General features: G+C 38.6%; 1 protein-coding gene across 1 annotated transcript in view; it reads right to left on the bottom strand.

Annotated features, from left to right (window-relative positions):
• Positions 1 to 17,854, bottom strand: part of PTPRO (protein tyrosine phosphatase receptor type O) — a gene marked incomplete at its 3' end in the record, with an annotated part of 35,407 nt that extends 17,553 nt beyond the window's left edge. Inside the window, 5 exon segments of the mRNA XM_010165911.2 lie at positions 2,119 to 2,280; positions 3,248 to 3,694; positions 5,309 to 5,461; positions 8,661 to 8,819; positions 17,521 to 17,854. Coding sequence (XP_010164213.2) covers positions 2,119 to 2,280; positions 3,248 to 3,694; positions 5,309 to 5,461; positions 8,661 to 8,819; positions 17,521 to 17,854 — 1,255 coding nt within the window.
• Between the last annotated feature and the right edge of the window lie 873 nt (positions 17,855 to 18,727).

Raw genomic sequence — 18,727 nt, 5'->3', positions numbered from 1 at the left:
AACAAGTGTCAGAGCAAGAATTTGGTGTAAGATCAGCCTATAAGATTTGACATTCCAGACTGCTATCTGGGTGCAACAAAAATGTTGTGTGATACAACTCAGTAATTTGACAAGATGATTCACTGACTGAATGCTACAAGGATAAGATAAGGTGGAAGCTGTGAGCAAAATGTATTCATGGCAGCAGATCCACACCTCCTCAGGTAAAAAGAAGAATCAGATTATTAGAGTAATCTCTGGAGCCAGTGGATATACGTGTAGCTCTTACAATTCAGAAATTTTTTCAACATCGGTGTTAAGGGAGCTGAGCTACTTCATGTCACAGTCCAAAGTTGGAGTCCTCACACAAGGCCTGCTTGATTAGACTTATAAAGAGGAATGGAAAAGCAATTTCACCTTAAGAGTACTTGTGCACATCTCAGATTTGGCATGCTACCAGAAATACATATAAAATCTGTCTAATATACTAAAGATCTTGTGTTTGTCAGAACGAAGAAGGTAACTGCTAAGAATCCTCATGTGGTTCTGAAAGGCTGCAAAACTAACAGACAACATCCAAAACCCCAAATATCCTCGTGTGTTACATGCAAAATGAAAATATTCATTACATTCCTGTAACAACTCAATACTTTATATCTAATAAGAGTCAAGTTCATCCTTAATCTAGTAATCCATATACCTATACTTTGGATTAATATTTTCTCATTTCTCTCAGGCTTCTGTCCCCAGTTAGTAGACTTCATGGAGGACATGGCATTGCATATTGCTTAATGGAAATAAGTCACACCTTGTAAAATGGAATAGTATTTTGTACTAATAGCAACACTACAGAATTTATTTTATATACTTATATACTTCAATGTTTTCCATATAAGGAAGCTGTCCAATAACTACTCCTAAAGAAAACCAGAAGACAGTGAAATTACAACCGCAGAGACCCTTCCTCTCAAGTGCTATTTCCTCTTTTCTCTTTGTTTTTCAAGTGCTGTTTCTTTCAACTATAAAGTTGTTAAAAACATAGGAGCAATAGTGGAATTCATTTACATGCAGTTAAGCACTATGATGAATTTAAACCTAAATAGTTAGTATTTGTAATTTTGTTATGAGCTACTAAAGACACAATTTTTGTTAGCAATGTACTTAAGTACTTGAGTATGTTTCCTTTTAATATGAATATTTCTGCCAACCTTAGCTATCATGTCTTGTTGCAGCATTCACAATGTAGGGGAGACACTATCTTCCCACGTGTAAAATTGTGTAGTGCTGCAAGAATTCCCCTGTTCTCCTGGTATGGGCATTTTGTAGGCTGCATCTATTTCCTTTTTTAGAAAAAGGTGCAAAGGTGACCACAGCCATCAGAAGGATAATAATCTGAATTCACCAACACCTGTCTCAAGTGCTGATCTAATTGTCAGTCATATTAGTTTACACAGTAGTGTATTGTTACTTTGTCTTTTACTATATCTTCAGTTAAGAAACTCTGGGATTCTACAGGGAAATAATAAATTACTTTTTCTTCTCTGAATTTAGCAGACTGAACTATTTCATCAACTGTAATTTGCCCTGTGTTGTCTCAGAGACCATGTAATTTCAGAGTTCAGTGTTTAATTGTGCAATTCCCACACTCCCAGCCTGAGACGTCCTTCATCCCTAACCCACTACAAACAGCCTCCAGGAGTAAGGAAGTATTTTCAAGAATTGCTAGAACCACCGATTTAATTTTCAGAATTAAATCCTCTCTTTGAAAGATGTAAGAGGGGAACCCATTTCAGTGAGCCACTTCTGAACACCGGGCGATAACTCTATCAAACACATCACCTGCTTTCAGTTCTTAGCTTTGCCAAGATGGCACAATGAAGGCTCATCCAGGTCTTCATGATAGACATCATAAAATACTAATAACATATTAATATTCATATAATAATATATTCATAATATCCAAGCCTTATATAATATATAAAATATTTGCACTATATTTCCTTCTCTGACACAGGGAATTCCAGATGGCCAGACTCTTCTGATCCTGCATCAGACGCCATAGCTGCCACAGTGGTCAGACTCTGTATATTAAAGTTATATTGGTCCGGGAGAGAAAGATAGATTTGTTGAGATACTTACTGATGTAAAAGCTAAGTGTTTTTGCTGATTGACTTCCCCGAACTTCACAAGAGCCAGAGGAGCTAAAAGTTGTTACAGACAATTTATATTTTCCTGGTTCTTTCAGTTCAGCAACAAATTTGTGAGTGTCCTCGCTTACTGTCAAAAATTCTGTGGAGTTCTCTAAATCAGGAGGGGAAAAAGTGCAGATTAATTGAAATGTGAAAGGCTTCAGCCACTGAAAAAAATATTTATATCAGAAATGCTAATACTGTTTCTGCTGTGGGATTAAAAGGTATCCAAAAGGACTGGATTTATGTGGGTAGTTTTATTTCTCGCCATCAGCACAAGAGGAATTAATGACCACGGTTGCAGTATAGGTGTAGAGGAACAATAAACCTAGGCCAAATAGAAGGGATCATAAAATAGGGTTGCCATGATCATGCAAGTGAAAAACAGCATGGCATGGAAGAAAAGAAGCTCCCAATTTTCTGTCTATTGCATTCTTAATCTGCAAAAAGAAGTATTTGTCCTCATTGTGGAAAGGCTTATGAAAACTTCTTGTCAGGAAATAAAATTAATTTAAATGAAATAGATTTTAAACCAGAAAATCTTTAAGCAATGTGATCTTCTTGTTGCTCCATCACTTGAAAAGCCTCCCCGTTCTCCACCACAGCCTCCCTGTGGTCTAAGGAACATATTTGGTAGCTGTCCTCTGAAACAACTGTTAATCTGAATCTAGACCCTCTTTTCTGTAGGTCTCTTCTAATTGAAGTCCCCCTAAGAACCTTTCTCAGTGGTAGACAAAACTACATGGTATAACGTGCCACCTTTGTCTTAATTTTTTTCTGATACCAGAATGGATTTATGATAACTGTAGTGTAAACAGTGCGGCAATATGCACAACAGTATAAATCTTGTTTAACAACAGAGAACTGCAAACTGTGATTCATCATCCCTCCTCCCTTGGTTTCATGATACCCATCCAGAACTAGATGGTATTCAATGCAGGAAACTTCTCAAGAAACACAAAAGATTTAACAAAGCCCTCTGATGCACAGTACCAGGTAATTAATAATTTGTAGAGGAGACAACCCATCAATGGAATTACAGAAAAGAGGTATAAAAAGGGTATAAGGCTCTGTTTTACCTTCCCTTTCAATATTGATATGGAAACCATCAAACGCAGTAGGTGGCTTTGGTGGTAACCAGGTCAGCACCATTTGGACAGGAAGGAAGGAAGGCGGCTCTGGCGTGAGTTTTCCAGACGTATTGACGTCATTGGCCTCATAATCACTGGAAACTGCATTGACAAACTCCTCTTCACCCTCTGATGACTCAGCTTCATTAGGCCACCAGTACGTCTGCGACATGGTTTCGTGCTCAGTGCTGTTATAGTGGATGCCTGGCCAGGCTGCAGATGTGTTCGCTGATGGAATTTCAGGTGGGTTGTCAGAAAAATGGCTAGGTTTTTCTTTCCTTATGATTTCTTGTGGCCCCATGAATGATTCTTCTGCAAAATTCCCACTGTGCTCTTCCCAGTTGTTTCTGTTGATTGGTACAATCTGAACAGAAATGTTTCGAGGTGGGTAAGGAACTAAAAGAGAGGCAAGGGTTAGTCTTTCAATAGGTATGCTCTGTGCACCTTTACGATGTATAAATTCCCCAGAGAAATATTATTTGCAGAAAACCAATGCATCTAGGGGTGTTTGGAAATAACTAATTCTTATTAAGATTCTCCCTTCTTATATATACTTAAATATATACTTATAGCAGAAATGATTCTAGTGGGATCAAGATGAACGTAAGTTCAAAAAAGAAAGATGATTCAATAATATCAGAAAGAAAAGTAGATGTCAAGTCACAGAATTCAGTGTCATTACAGTAGCAAGGCTACATGAGTGCGGATCTATCAGAGTTATCTTCATTCATGCTATCGTGTCTTCCAGAAAGATCTTGATGATGGAAAAAAATAATTCTGTAGAAATGAATTGAAAAACATGCAAAACTAATATATGGCACAGCTGGTATTTAAAAAGTATGACCTTCACATTGCTGTAGGGCTTTTCATATGCTTTTAGCAGCCACCCTTTCACAAGCATTAAACATCAGTTTAAATTTTAATATTTGTGAAAGCTTGATCTTAAGATTTAGGTCTCCAGAAGACAAGATTCTGGCACGCAACGAAGTTAATTCAACTTATGCCAAGAGGTGAACACATGGCATTTTTTCTGCCTCTGGTCTGTCTGCCCTTACACACAATAAGTGCAAACAGCCTCTGCAAACCGGTCCATTTTAAGCTGGCACATTTTAAACTGGCACCTTACAACGCACTCACTTATTCACCTCCCCCGTCCCAGCCACTAATACAAAATCAGACACTAACATCCCATTGTAGTTGGTGTGAAGAATAAGGGATGGGAGGGTAGCAGGAAAGAAAAATGCAATCCTGTTGGTTGCATTCTTACGGTTCAATATCTCAGTAACTATATTTAGGATCCTCAGCTGGCATCAGTTGGCTTTGCTCTGTCCAAGGCAATGGACCAACACCAGTATATTCATCTGAAGATTTGGCCTTTTTGTTTTACCACTGGTTCATTTCACTTTGGACCCTGGAAAATGTCTGTGGTCCAAGAGATTAACAGAAAAGTTTTGGGCACCATCCCAGGACCAAATTAAATTAGTTCTGGACCCTGAACAAATGCAATTTTCAGCCTTTGCAACATTGCTATCTTGGAAATTAAAAGTTCATGCTTCAGGGCATAAACTGGCCGCCAAGTAGGGCGATTATGACATTCTTCCCCGTGATGGAAGACTGCACAAGGAGGAAGGCTGTCTCCAACAGTTTAGCTATGATTCACTGCGCAAGGAGGCAGACCAATACAGATAAATCAATAGTGTGCTCAGTGTAGCTATTCCTGTGGCTTAAAAATTAATTCTTAGTACAAGGCCTAGGATATCTCATGTGAAGCAGAATTTATTTTCTAAGAAGCAAGCTTTAGAACAGAAACACTCAGGCAAATTTCCCTTTGCACTATATTGTACACATAACCCTATAGATCATCTGCAGCGTCCTCCTTCCACGCTCCTGGCCAGGACAGCTCCTTGATCACTCCCACGCAGACCCTCCTCTCCATGGGATCAATCCCCATGGCAGAAAGCAAAGCAACCATCCAGACATGGAAAAATGAAATGTAATAATTTTCTTCACCTGTTCTGTGCTGTTTGGGCTCGTGCTGGACCCCACTGTATTCCACTAGTGTGCTTTTGTTGAAGGTTGCTTCCGATACCAACTGAAATGTGATGTTGCTGTAGCATATACCTGGTAGCCAGTGATTGAAAACTGTTTTACCTTTAAAGAAATCTGCAGAAAGTTTAAAAAGAAAAGAAGAAAGGAAAAAAAAAAAAAAGAGAGGAAAATGCATCAAATGTTCACTTTCTGATAATACAGCTGCACATGCTGAACTGGCAGTGTTTCAGATGTTGCTCAGCTTGGTCTGAGACATGAAATGCTACTAATTCAGTTTGCCAACATTTTTGCTGCCTGTCAAAGACCCTTTGCTACCAAAAACCCCCAAACAAACAAACAAAAAAACCCAACAGAAAAAAAAAAACCTCAACAAAAAACCCACCACAACAACAAAACACCAGCACAAGAAACATTAACTACTTTTAACGGGAAAGGGAACTGAATCTGGCAACCCGCTCCATGCGACACTGGATATCTCAAAGAGCATCTGACAGTTTCTGCAGACCTTTAACTGCTGCACGCAAAAGCTTCCTTGGTCTTTTGCTGACTGAGTGCCCTGGTTTTTAGCTGGGACAGAACTGGTTTCTTTTTTGTAGCTAGAATAGTGCTGTGTTTTGGTTTCAGCTGGGATTTGTTGAGAGAAATGTTGATAACAGACCAATATTTTTTGTTAGTCTACAAATGCAAGATCTGGGGGTAGGCAAGGAATATTTAAATTAATAAGCTAAACTGGTGTTTGGCTCTGCCAATGGGCTATTCTATCTCCTATCCCCCATGGGCAGTATATTAGTGAGGGGCTTTTCTTCTCTTGCTCCCTCCAACTTTCTCTCGGGCTCTGGCTCTCCCGGGATTGCGGTTTCGGTTTCAGTTTGGGATTGTTGCTCCTCAGGGATCGTTATCTGGGAATGGGCCGGGCTTGGTCGGTTGGTGGTGAGCAATGGCCCTGGGTATCACTCATTTGCATATTTTATTACTATTATTATTATTATGATAATTATTATTTTAATATCATTAACATTTTAAGTTTTATTTTATTTCAATGATTCAATTGTTTTTCTCTCACCCTACTCATCTCCTTACCCTTGCCCCCCAGTTCTCTCCCATAGTGGCTGGGTTTGCCAGCCAGCCCAGTGCTAGCCCAGTGAAACCAGCACACTGAGGCATAACGTTCAGGGTAGATGCTCAAAGGGCCATCCACCATGCAATCGAGTGCAAGCTGCAGTACTGAGAGCTGAGCTCACACCCACCATCAGCACACGTTTGGGATGAAGAGAGGTTGCTCAGGGCTATCTGGCTCTGGGCAGGAGAGTGCAAGCTGATTAGCGAATCTCTTCATTGTGGTTGACTTTTTTATTTTCCAGCAGCTACAATATTACAATTCCTGGAACCACATATAGCTGTAGAAGACAAAAGTTACTGCTGGTATCCCTTTCGTTTTCTGCAGAGATGTCACTGATACTTTGTGCTATGATCCAGAATCACCCTTCCTAACTTCTGGCACTTCACAGCATTGAAAATGTGATTTCTAGCCCCACTCTGTATTGAAGCAAAGAGACTCCAAAATTTTCTGACCTCTTCTGGAGGTGTGTATCTCCCTCTGCTGACTTTAGAGAGAGCTTACAGCAACCAGACTTCTACTTTGGGAGCCTTAGTTCAGTACCTAAAATTAAATCCAGCACCTACTGTTTTGCTCAAAGGCATTTTGCTGCCACTACGCAATGTCAAACCGTTGGGGTTTCAGGGCCCACAGAGTATGCAGATGCCTTTCTAACCTCTTAGGATGCTTTTCATAGGACAATCTCATTTACACCTCTGAGAGAAATGCTATGCCTAAGCTATATTCCAGAGTAAAAGGGAGTTCAGTTATAAACAAATAAAATAAAAAAGAAAGCAGAAATTGCTCTTGTGACATTGTTTAGATGGCTAGATTGGTAGTTTAAATTGTTTAGACTGTCTAGATTGTTAGATTGATTGTCCTTGATGAGATTATTTTAAGAAAAATGAAATTTACAATATGCAGCAGCATTTATTAGTTCAGGGACAATACAGAATGCTACAGTAATATACAGTACTATGCAGCATACTACTGTTAGCACTGTTTCACTGTACGGTGATACAGAGCTACCAGGTTTAAATCTTGTGCCAGGAATCAGGGATATCGAATGGGTTTCCCAGTTCTGGGATATCCCAGAGCTCTCCTATCAGCTATTCACCAAAGAGGAAACCTCAGCCAGAGGGAAGAGACTGGGAATATTTTTAATGCTTTCAACTGACACACAATGGCATCCAGGGATTTCAAGAAGCATATCTAGAATGCAAAAACTTTTCTCTGTCCTTCCTACTGAGTTTTGGGTTTCTTTTCAATTTCCTCTTCTTTTGGAAAGGATTTTGGATTTTGCAGCAGCAGAGAATATTAAAAAAAATGTTCTCCTGTCCTGGGCACTGGTGAGGCTGCATCTTGAGTGCTGGATTCAGTTTTGGGTCCCTCACTCCAAAAAGGACATGGAGATGCTGGACCGTGTCCAGAGAAGAGCAACGGAGTTGGGGAAGGGTCTGGAGCACAAGTGTGCTGAGTTCCTGGCTGAGGGAACTGGGGTTGTTGATCCTGGAGAAAAGGAGGCTGAGAGGAGTCCTTGTGGCTCTCTACAACTACCTGAAGGGAGGTTGTAGCGAGGTTGGAGTTGGTGTCTTCTCCCAGGTAACAAGCAATAGGACAAGAGGAAATTATGACAGGGGAAGTTCAGGTTGGGTATTAGAAAAAGTTTCTTCACCGAAAGGGCTGTCAAGCATTGGAACAGGCTTCCCAGGGAGGTGGTGGAGTCACCATCCCTGGACGTATGTAAAAGATGGGTAGATGAGGTGCTTAGGGACATGGTTTAGTGATGGACTTGGCAGTGTTGGGTTTATGATTGGATTTGATGATCTTAAAGGTCTTTTCCAACCAAAACAATTCTATGATTCTATGATTTTAGGGTATATGCTTATTTGGAAGCACCATAAATTGGGTACCCCTTCCCAGGCTGATTTCAGAATTGATTTAAAAAATCCGGACCACCCAGCTTTCCTCTAAAATCTAAAAGAAATGAAGCATCACTAGAACTAGCATGGGAAGCACATTTAAATCCAAAGTGAAACACTAGCTCAATTTAAAGACCCACCCCTTACTTCATAATATAAAATTTGTTATATAAACAGATATATTATCAGAAATATAGATCATTATAACCAATACATATCAAAAGCACATCTAAGACCACTGTTTAAGTTTCCAGCAGAGTTAGTATTTAGTTTTAGTGGCATAGTTTCCTCCTACCTTTGTACAGTATTGTTCGGTAGTCTTTTCCTTCCCAATAGCTTATATTCACCCTGGTAAAAACATTGTACTTCTCTGGGTACTGAATTTCAAACAACACTCCTGTTTCTGGAGATGGTTTGTAATCATAGATAGAAACACTGCTCACAGGAAGGGGTTCTAAAGGATATACAAATAAAAGGGAAAAACAAAAAAAGGAAGAAAGGAGCAGATTAATAGGCAAACCGAGTTCTTCACACATAGACAACACCAGTGAAACCAATGGGTTTGCTATGTATGGCACAGGCATACAGGGTCATATCTGGGACTTCACAGAGGGCTGGGGCAAAGTTATTTGGCATGTTGTCAAAGCCACTATTTGTGTGTTCCCGCACAAAACAATTTATGTTCTTGATGTTTACAATTTAACAGAAAAAAATTCCTTATTTGCCATAAAAAATAAGGTTGAAATAGCAGTTATTACTTAAGCACTCACACTCAACATCCCAGAAAGATTTTTGTCTTCAATGTTTGCCAAGCATGTAAAAGTGTCCAACAAAAACAATAAAACGCTTGAAATCAATCATAACTTTGGCATAAATGTGAACTTGTAAGATTAGCTGAGAAGTTTATCAGTGTAATGGTCAAAGGAAACTACCTGAATGAAGAATTTGTATTTTCATATGTATTCATTTCTTTATTTCATGGGTAATTGCACAATCTCCACTCCTAACATATCTGAGAAGGCCACCATCTTCAATATATTTATCCACAACAAACTTCTACAAAATATAGCAGTAGCATTACCATTATTTTACAGATGAACTGAGGTACAGGGAAGTAAAGTGGTTTTCTGGAGGGCAAAGGGGAAGCGTGTGCATAGAAAGGAGTTAACAGTGAGGAACTGCCAATCTGAACGCTGAGCTGGTGGGCTATAAAAAGTAAGAAAAATACCGTGTGTCCTGTGATGTGGCATCTAGACCAGTGTAGCTCCATCAGCTAAGCTTTTTCCTGTGTCAATTCACTGCAGCTAGGAGCCTGGATTTTTGCTGACAATAAGAGAGTTGCAGTTTTATTGAGCCTCCTTTATCCGCAAATAAAATAAAATAATAATAAAAAAATCAGCCTTTTACTCAACACTCTCCTCAGTAAGAAAAAAATGATAGCAACCCAGCTATACATTGGCTAAGAGGGCCAAGCAGATATTCAAAACAAAGTTATAGTGTTAGTTGAAATTTATCATTCTAACATATTTTAATAGAGGTAGTTAATGTGCAACACCCTCAGTAATTATGCCTACATCCTTATAAATATTACCACGTTGATTTAGTTCCTGCACACCATAGGGAACAGATTGAAAAATTCACTGTTGATTAGCATGGCCTTGGAGGACACATTTGATTTCCAAGTTCTGCTGCAGTAGGACCTAGAGAAAAGCTCATAAAATCTTTTTCCCCAAAGAGTGTACAGTCACAATGGGCAAGAGAAAGGGTAGATGAAAGGGAAGATCAGTATGAGTTTCATAAGTAGAATTATCCCACAGATGGTGGAATAGGTTAATCAAAGATGGAAAAGCAAGACTGTAGAGGAAGCAAAAATTAAATCCCAGTTACCAGCCCAGTATTTTCACCACAGTGCTAAGTTTCCAGATGTGATGAGAAGCGAAGAAAAAACAACTAAGAACAAAAGCCACAGATGCAAACAGAACCTTTCCCCAAATCTTAAGAAGTTGTCATGTTGTCATTTTGTTGTCACTTTGTCAGAGCATGGGAATGCAGTGGTGTGGGATTATTTGCCTATTTCTCACGGCAAAGACGTTCATTAGCTTCAGGTAAATATCAGTATATTTGTATGTTAACCACTTACAAATAGAAACTCCCAGCCTCACAGATACCATCAGGCACTTCAGTGATGGGATCTGTGAAAATTTTGCTGACAATTCGTGATAGAAATAAACAGGAATAAAGCAGATCACAGGAAACAAAGACTACCCTCTTCTTTCTGCTGAGCCTTTTCCTCTCGCTTTTTCTGAAATAAATAGTTGATCTGACTATCCACATGACCAGAGGGTTCATATCACAGCTCACACAGCACACCACAGTAGTTTAAATGTCAATAACAATCTCTAAAGAGCACAATGCTTACGTTCAATCATCTTTCATGTTAGTGGGTGTGCCCTAGGCTTTCTTCTGCTATCTCATTCACATCTGAGGTCTCCTTATTTCTGAAAGAATTACTGAAACTTTCTTATGCCAGTGATTAAATTACCCCATTTATTCCTTCCTACAACAAATCAAAGAAAGGATGGAAGTTATATTCATTTTTCAGCCAAATGATTTTTCCTCCTGACGCTTTGATTTAATTAACCTATAATTGAATTAAGCGGTAATCACCACAGACTCTTTCTTGTTGTTATCTTCCGCTTACTATCCTCTCCTTGCTCATGGCTGCTGTTAGCAGAGCAGCACGAGTGATATAATGCAATTTAAAGATTCTTCCATTATTTTACTTCCTTCGGCACCAAATCTTGACATCAAAAGCTATTTGCACGCTGTGAAATTAAAAGGACACTCAGAACATGTTCTGGTTTTCACTTACTAACTGCTCCTAGGCTTCTTAAACGTTAAAGAATATGAAAAATGAAACTCTTCACTAGCTGTATTTATAATTCAGAGCACAAAGAGTCTGGTCTTTTTAAATTTACAATTTTCAGTATTTAGGATCCAGCTTTTCACAGATTTCAGAGGTTCTCAAGAAACAGCCTAAATAAAGTGTAATATAATACTTCAGAAAATTTAGAGCTTTATAAACACTCTGCACTACATTGATACCTGAGGTCCTGTTACAGAAGGGACTTAGAGGATTTCAGTGTTCCTCTCATAGCATGCTTAAGGCATTTTTTCATGTACAATCTCTTTATTTTTAGACTTGCAGATTATATTAAATGCACATAAACAAGCTTGCAGGAACAAGACCTAAATTTTCCTTTTCTTCTTAGTGTTTCAGAATCTGCTGCTACTATAGCAACTGTTTTCCCATTATATCTGTTTATGGGAAACTCAACTTCTGTGTTTTTCCTGGACTGTATCTACAGCATTTTGCACTTAGTATATAGCTTGCATTATAGAAACATCAAGATAGCATAATAAATGCAGCTAACCTCTTCCTCAAATGCCCTGGAAAATTCTGGATGCTAAATCCTCCATTCATAGAATCATAGAAAGTTGTGAGTTGGAAAGGATCCACAAGGATCATCAAGTCCAACTCCTGCCCTAGCATGGATTCAATTTGTGTCAGACCTATTAACAGTTGCAATTCAAAGAAATTTGCTCTTTTTTTTTGGGGGGGGGGGAAGTACATTGAAAATAAGTACCACATGCCAGTCCAAATCAATTTGGTTTTAATATTTGTAGATTGGGTCACCCTACAGATTGAATTAGTGGTTGATTACTGTGGTAGGTTAGATGTAGTATTACATCTGTGTGGTTGAAATGGGACTGAGATCAACTCTCTCGTGATGGGCTCTCACACTGAAACCCAAATTAATCATGATTTACCTTGGTTTTGTGTCTTTAACAAAAAAGAAGCCCCATTAATGGAGTGATCTAACTCCCATGAGTAATTCTCTTTATTCACATGAAGAAGTTATGAATTATGTCATTTTCTCCCCAGGATAACAGTATTTACATATCTATACAGTTACTGGGAGTAAATCATAGCCAGAGTAAAGCTTCTATTATGCTATAAACTTCAGGGATCTTTTTATCTCTTGCCAAAAGGCAACCATTTTTGAGATTAAAAACCTGCTGTTTAATACTTCAGGAACATAATGTTCAAGTTTATGATAAGTAATAGAGACACCATGTATTATTGCTTATAAAAGGGGAAGGTGAAAGTAATATCTGAGCAATGATGGTATATTCTGCAATTTCTAGATGCCCACATAAGATGACAAATAAAAAGATGATATTAACTTGTCCTGGTTTTTGCTAGGATAGAGTTAATTTTCTTTTTAGTAGTTAGAATAGCTGTGTTTTAGTTTCAGTGTAAGACACCACATAACTGAAAAACTAATGTTGTCAGGAGAACAAAGCAGTATCTGTTGTTCTGGAACAGATTTAGGCCAATACTTTAGATTAACCTTCCAATGCAAATTGTGGCAGGAAATCATATGGTTGCAGCCCTTTTTCTTTCTTTGATTCTGATGGTTTTTCACCTTAAAAAGGGGATAACATGTTTTGCTTGTTGGGAAACCTGAGCACTAATGGACCTATATGTTCTTCTGAGTTATGTCTCAAAACCAAGGCTGCCACAGATAACCAGCTCTTTTAAAGATGTGCCATGTCAACCTTTAAGAAAGAAAAACACGAAGAGCCAAAGTTTTACATATCATTGGAAAATGAAAACCTCTGAAACTTCTACTTTAACCGTTCTGATCCTTTAACAAGCCAGAGGAAAAGATATGACCTGCTGAATCACTTCCTGCAGCATCTGGCACGATGACAACTAAGCATTAACTACATTTAATGCCAATTGCTTTCTGAGAGCTGAAGAGATCAGAGTCCCAGGCAGCAGGCCCATTGGTCTCTCAAGGAGAATATTTTTTGTAGAAGGCACAGAGGCAGAAGTCTCCCTAAAGGGAATATATTTTACAGTGATATTATATAAGGAATAATCAGCTTTTGAAACAATGAGACATTTACCACTCAAAACTCCTAATTATAAGCTAAAATAAAAGTCAGGCAGAGCTGCTCTTAATTACCCTCAGAGATCCTGAAATCCTGATTTCTCCAATTCCCAGCAGAGATATATTTTTCCTACAGCACACAATAGCTTTGCAATGTACCCCTTTCCCAATCCTTCAAACATACAAACAATTTTTCCTTCACAACAAAAAGAAAAATTGCCAGTGAATTTGAAAAAAAAAAAAAAAGGCTATATGGGTATGGAGTCATCCTGGGAAGAATAAAACAAGGCTTCAAGCTGGGAAAATGGAGGATGAGTGAGAATGATTTTACATCCATGCTCTTTCTGTTATAAACTACTTTAAAACCACTTAGTAATAAGATAGAATTTTCTTTCAAATACTGCTAAACACTAAATCAGTTACATAAATTGTGGAGTTACTTCAGTCCCATTGAAAAGCCAAAACTGCAAGAGTAGAAGAAAGCAGGCTTAAAATAATTGTGTCAGATACCAGAACTACTTCTAACCTTGTCCAGACTGAATTAGGCCCAATTTGCTGAACACAGCTTTACTATAGAATCAGAAGAAAAAGTGCTATTTTGTGCTCAAATTCTATTTTACAGGTTTCCTATGTAAGAGTTGAATGCACCCTGTTCATCTCATCCTTCTAACATCCCCACCTCAGGAAGTAATGCAAGGATGTGGGCTGGCAAAACCCTTGGGCTCCCAGAAGAAACACTGCAAAAAATAACTCATACTTTGCATTACAACAATGTGGACTACAGAACATGAACAAGGCAACTCTATAGTTTGTGGTGTTTTGATTTACATGAGAAAGCCCTGAAATCATTCCAATCAGAGACAAGTAGAAAATAAACTGTCAGTCTTGTAGAGAAGGCCCAAGTTAACAATAGAAGCCTCAAATGGTAGCATATATACATGGATATATGTAAATTTATATAATGTTAAGATATTTTATATTTTTATATGTACATATTTATCCACAAATCTATTAATACATATTTATATTTACACATATATATTTACATATGCATAGATAGAATGTAAAAAATACAGATTTTGTTAGCTTTTTAATATTTCTCTTGATGAATCTTTTTTTTTCCTGGACAGAAACTTTTGAGGGGCAAGCCAAAAGTCTCCTCTGACTTAAACAGGATGAAGTTTCAACCTGTGAAGAGACATACCTTTTTCTTGACAATACGCTGAGAAACGGCAACATCACTGAGAGATGAGAACAAGAGAAAGGAAATGTCATCAAGATAAACCATCAGAAAGCAGAGGTCTTTTGTGACTCTCAGTGAATTTCTAAGTAGGCAGTCTCTTTGAAGGACACTGTTTTCATTTTGACATGCACAATTTGGATACACACTGCTCTGTGTGAAACTCAGATCTCCAGCATACGGCCAAGCTGAAAGACTGCATCTCCCTGCACGAACTCCTTTGCAGACATCAAGAAATCCCAGAAAACTATTGTGAAATATCAAAGTACAGCCTGGGGAATAACTACAATGGGCATCACTAGCTATCCTGCTTGATTTATCTCATGGCAGCCTAATGAATGGGGCCAATCTGCCACTGGTAAAGCTCTCCTGATACCAATGAAATTAGAAGAGGAATCAATTTGGTCCTGGAAGCTCGTTGTAATGTGCCATTTTTTCACGTGTAAGATATATATGGAATAAATTAGATAGTTATATGTCTTTGCATGGTTAAAATAAACTAAGAATGCTAAACAGGCAGAAAGAGCGTATGGCATGAAGGAAAATATGAATCTATCCTAATTATTGTCTGCCAAAAACCACAAATTAATTAATAGTCAGAAAATAATGTAAAACAGGCAGTGGACAATACCAATAAAATACAAAAATAATAAAAAACAACAACAAAAAAACCTCAAACTTTCAACTCATGTAGTAGGAGAAGCCAGTAGTCACTTACATGACTTTTAAGATATTTTCTCAAAAGCACTGTACTAAAATATACCTTAAAAAGCCCAGCCTGCCACACTGTCTTTTCATCCCAAATTTATTTTGATTCTTATAGCTTTGTGCTACAAAAGATGAGCTGTGTTAGCAGCTGAGGCTGCTACATGAGAGCGAGCACTCATCACTCTGCCTGACAGAAAATATTAGGAAGGAGATGGGGCCCTTCCCTTGCAAAGCTCACAATTTACAGCGTATTTTACTGCTCAGTACAGCATCCTTCAGCACTGCCTGCAGGAACCATCTTTCTTCTCCATGAACCTGGTTGTCTTTCTGTTGAGATAAAACTGGTGAAATTCACTGTTCTTGAGTTCCCCAAGCAGCACTGGCCAACTGGCAAAATGACTGGTCCTTCCAAGGTCTGGGTGAGCAGCAGAGGTCACAGCAGGAAACCCTGAGATGTTGCCAGCATACCCGTGTAAGACAGGTGGTGAAAAGAGGTGGGCTCCTTTCCATTGGAAAGGACACCGTCACACCTTGGAGGAAGGAGAGTGATGTGGCACATGCCTCTTGGAGCTATCAGCCTCACGCTCTTTCGGGAACACCTTGTAGAAACCCCCGTAAGACAGAAATGGGAAGTCTGGGGCTGGCTTGGATGAGCTGAGTGACCCTGGCTCCCTCCTTCCTTCAGAGATCCCCTGCACAGCAGTTTGTGTGCCATCTGCCACCTTGGATCACACCTTCCCCTGCTACCAGTGACCCTCCTGGGCTCTGGAAATCAAAGAGCAACAAACCCTGCTGCATGACTGCAGGTGCAGCATTCAAAACTCACTGGAAATGAATACTGGGGGGTTGTTTCGTCTTTGGTTGTTTGGGGTTGGTTTTTTTCAGTTGTATATGACACCAGATGCTTCCATTATTTTCTTTTAAGAAACCAAACAAACCATAAAATAGGAAATCGGATTAGAATTACTACTCTGTCTGCAAGGTTAGAGCAGTCAAAGAAAAGGAAATTCAAGCTGCCTATGAACCCTTAAATTGTCCACTGTACACAGATTTTCTTGTACATATGCTTTATGAAAGACTTGCATTCCCCAACCTCATTATATTCTCCCGATGGGACCCTTCACGGTTGTCCTCATCAGTGCACAACTTGAGTACACAAGGGAAGGCTGAAGAATATATAGAAGATGAAAAAATCTGGTTACTCCTAAGTTTCAAGCACCTCACTCAGTAACATGAGGCTACTGTAATATGCTTTTAATGTTATTACTGTGGATGACATTTCCTCATTGACAGAATAATATAACCAAACAAAATCATAACCATTCTTCATCTGCAAACCAACTAAAACTGTCCATAGATTCTAAGGTGCCATTTAGAAAGTTAATTAAAAAAAAATCTGGAAATTGTTTTTGCCCCATCCAAATAATTTTTTGTCTATCTTTTCTTGAATCTGTCTTCGAGATCAATAAAATTTTGTATTCTGCAAATTTTTTTCAGGTTGGCACATGGAAACAGTTCTGGAACAACAGCAGAGCCAGAAATATGGCAGGAATCACACAGAGATCTGTAGTGTTTCGCAGAATGACACAGGAAACATAATCACACCTCTGCCTCAGGATCAATGCACCTGGAGGCAGTACAAGACAGACTACTGCAAATATGGTCTCCATCACAAAAACCTTCAGCTGTACTGCCAGAAACACATAGTGACTACTATTTCCTTTCCAGGTTTAGTACTGCTTCAATATATTAGCAATCAAAGAACATTGTTAGAGCATTTGAACCAGAATATACCTCACCACAGAGCAGGAGTGCTTACACTGAAATGTCAGTCAATATTTTTTATGCCTTTTACTAGAATTTTGGATCTTGCAATTGAAAGGGTTTAGAATGAACACCTGGAAAGGACGTTCATCCATCACTTATTTCAGTATGTTAAACCTCTCCAGCCAGTGTTCAGGAAGGGTCACCTGGGGGAAACCCACAGCTGTGCCTTTCTTCTTGCCCAGACCTTGTGAATTTTCACTCAAAAGCTTTCTCAACACATATTACCTACTGTTCTCACACAGGGATTCATTCTACACACAAGGAGGACCTATCGAAAACAAACAAACAAACAAACAAAATTCACCAAACTTTTCCACAAGAACTTCTGGGGGAAAAAAAAACCCAAAACAACAAAACCCAAACCCCCCACACACACAAAGAAAAGAAACAGAAGTAAAAAAGAATAAGGTGTTACTTACTGGTTAACACAGTGATTGATCTTGCTGACTTGGAAACCATATTTGAGTTCACTACCAAGAGAGTTACTATGTAATATAGGCCATGGTATTTGGCATTAAACACCACAGGGGCAGGTAAAGTGCTATTGAATTCTTCAAACTGGAAAAAGTAGTTCTTGGATTCTCCAGCTATCTTCACAACATATACAGAGGATGAGCTCACCACATCAGATGCTTCCAGGGAGACAATGATACAATTGTCTTCTCGGACAGTAACCTGGAAAGGTTCTGCATTCTACAAGACAAGAATAAAGACTTTGCTGAAGTAAAAATCTATTATTTCACTTTTACCCATTTCCCCTGGTACTCATAGAATACTCATGTTATATTTGTGATAAAGTTACGTTTCATATTCTGCAAGACAGTTAGCAGTAAACCCTAATGATTTTTTTCAGAATACAATTCATAGTCAGCCAAAGTCCACAGACATCTGATTATCAGGTTAGTCTCAGCTAGAGGCTAGTTCCTGCCATGTGCTTTCTGATGCTCTGGCTACTATATCCCTTACAAGCTGAGGAACAAAGCCTCTGCCGTTCTTTCCTGACAAAAGGTGGAGTAGAGGCAGAAGAAAGGTGACATTAAAAATGGTATCAAGAGCAAGAGGATTTCCAATAAAGCCACAAAGCATGTCATTTAAATCCCCAAAAAGAGATGATTAAATCAAGACTCTTTTATCTTGCAGAAACAGGGTCATGTATTCTTCAATGCAATATATCCTGAAAGCCTGCAAATGAAAAATAATTTTGGCACTAAGGTTTTCCAAATATGCCCATTTGAGCAAGTACCAGGTGATAAGCAGCTCTCAGTACTATGTCTTTGGTTGTCACTTTTCATTTCCTAAGTTACACAATTTAATTTTCAATATTTATTTTATTAGTAGTAGAGAGAAAGGAGCCATTTAACCTTGTTTTCATATATCATGAGCATGTTAAGTCATTGCCAGCTGAAAATACTTTCCTTTTTATTAATTGCAAACCAGCTGTCAGCAAGAAGCACTTGTTCTCCACAGGAATTTCAAAACAGATTATGGTAATTAATGAGAAGAAAAAGTTAAAGCACTAATCATGAGTTGCCTTTTTGTTTATTAGGCCATGCTGCTGCTCAGAATTTTTTTACCCCCAGTGAAAACTGTAATATCTGATATTTTCGATTCCCAACTCCATGGTAT

This window comes from Antrostomus carolinensis, unplaced genomic scaffold, assembly GCF_000700745.2.
Source record: "Antrostomus carolinensis isolate BGI_N321 unplaced genomic scaffold, ASM70074v2 scaffold16204, whole genome shotgun sequence".
Taxonomy (NCBI): Eukaryota; Metazoa; Chordata; class Aves; order Caprimulgiformes; family Caprimulgidae; genus Antrostomus; species Antrostomus carolinensis.
This window is presented reverse-complemented; position numbering and strand designations above follow the sequence as displayed.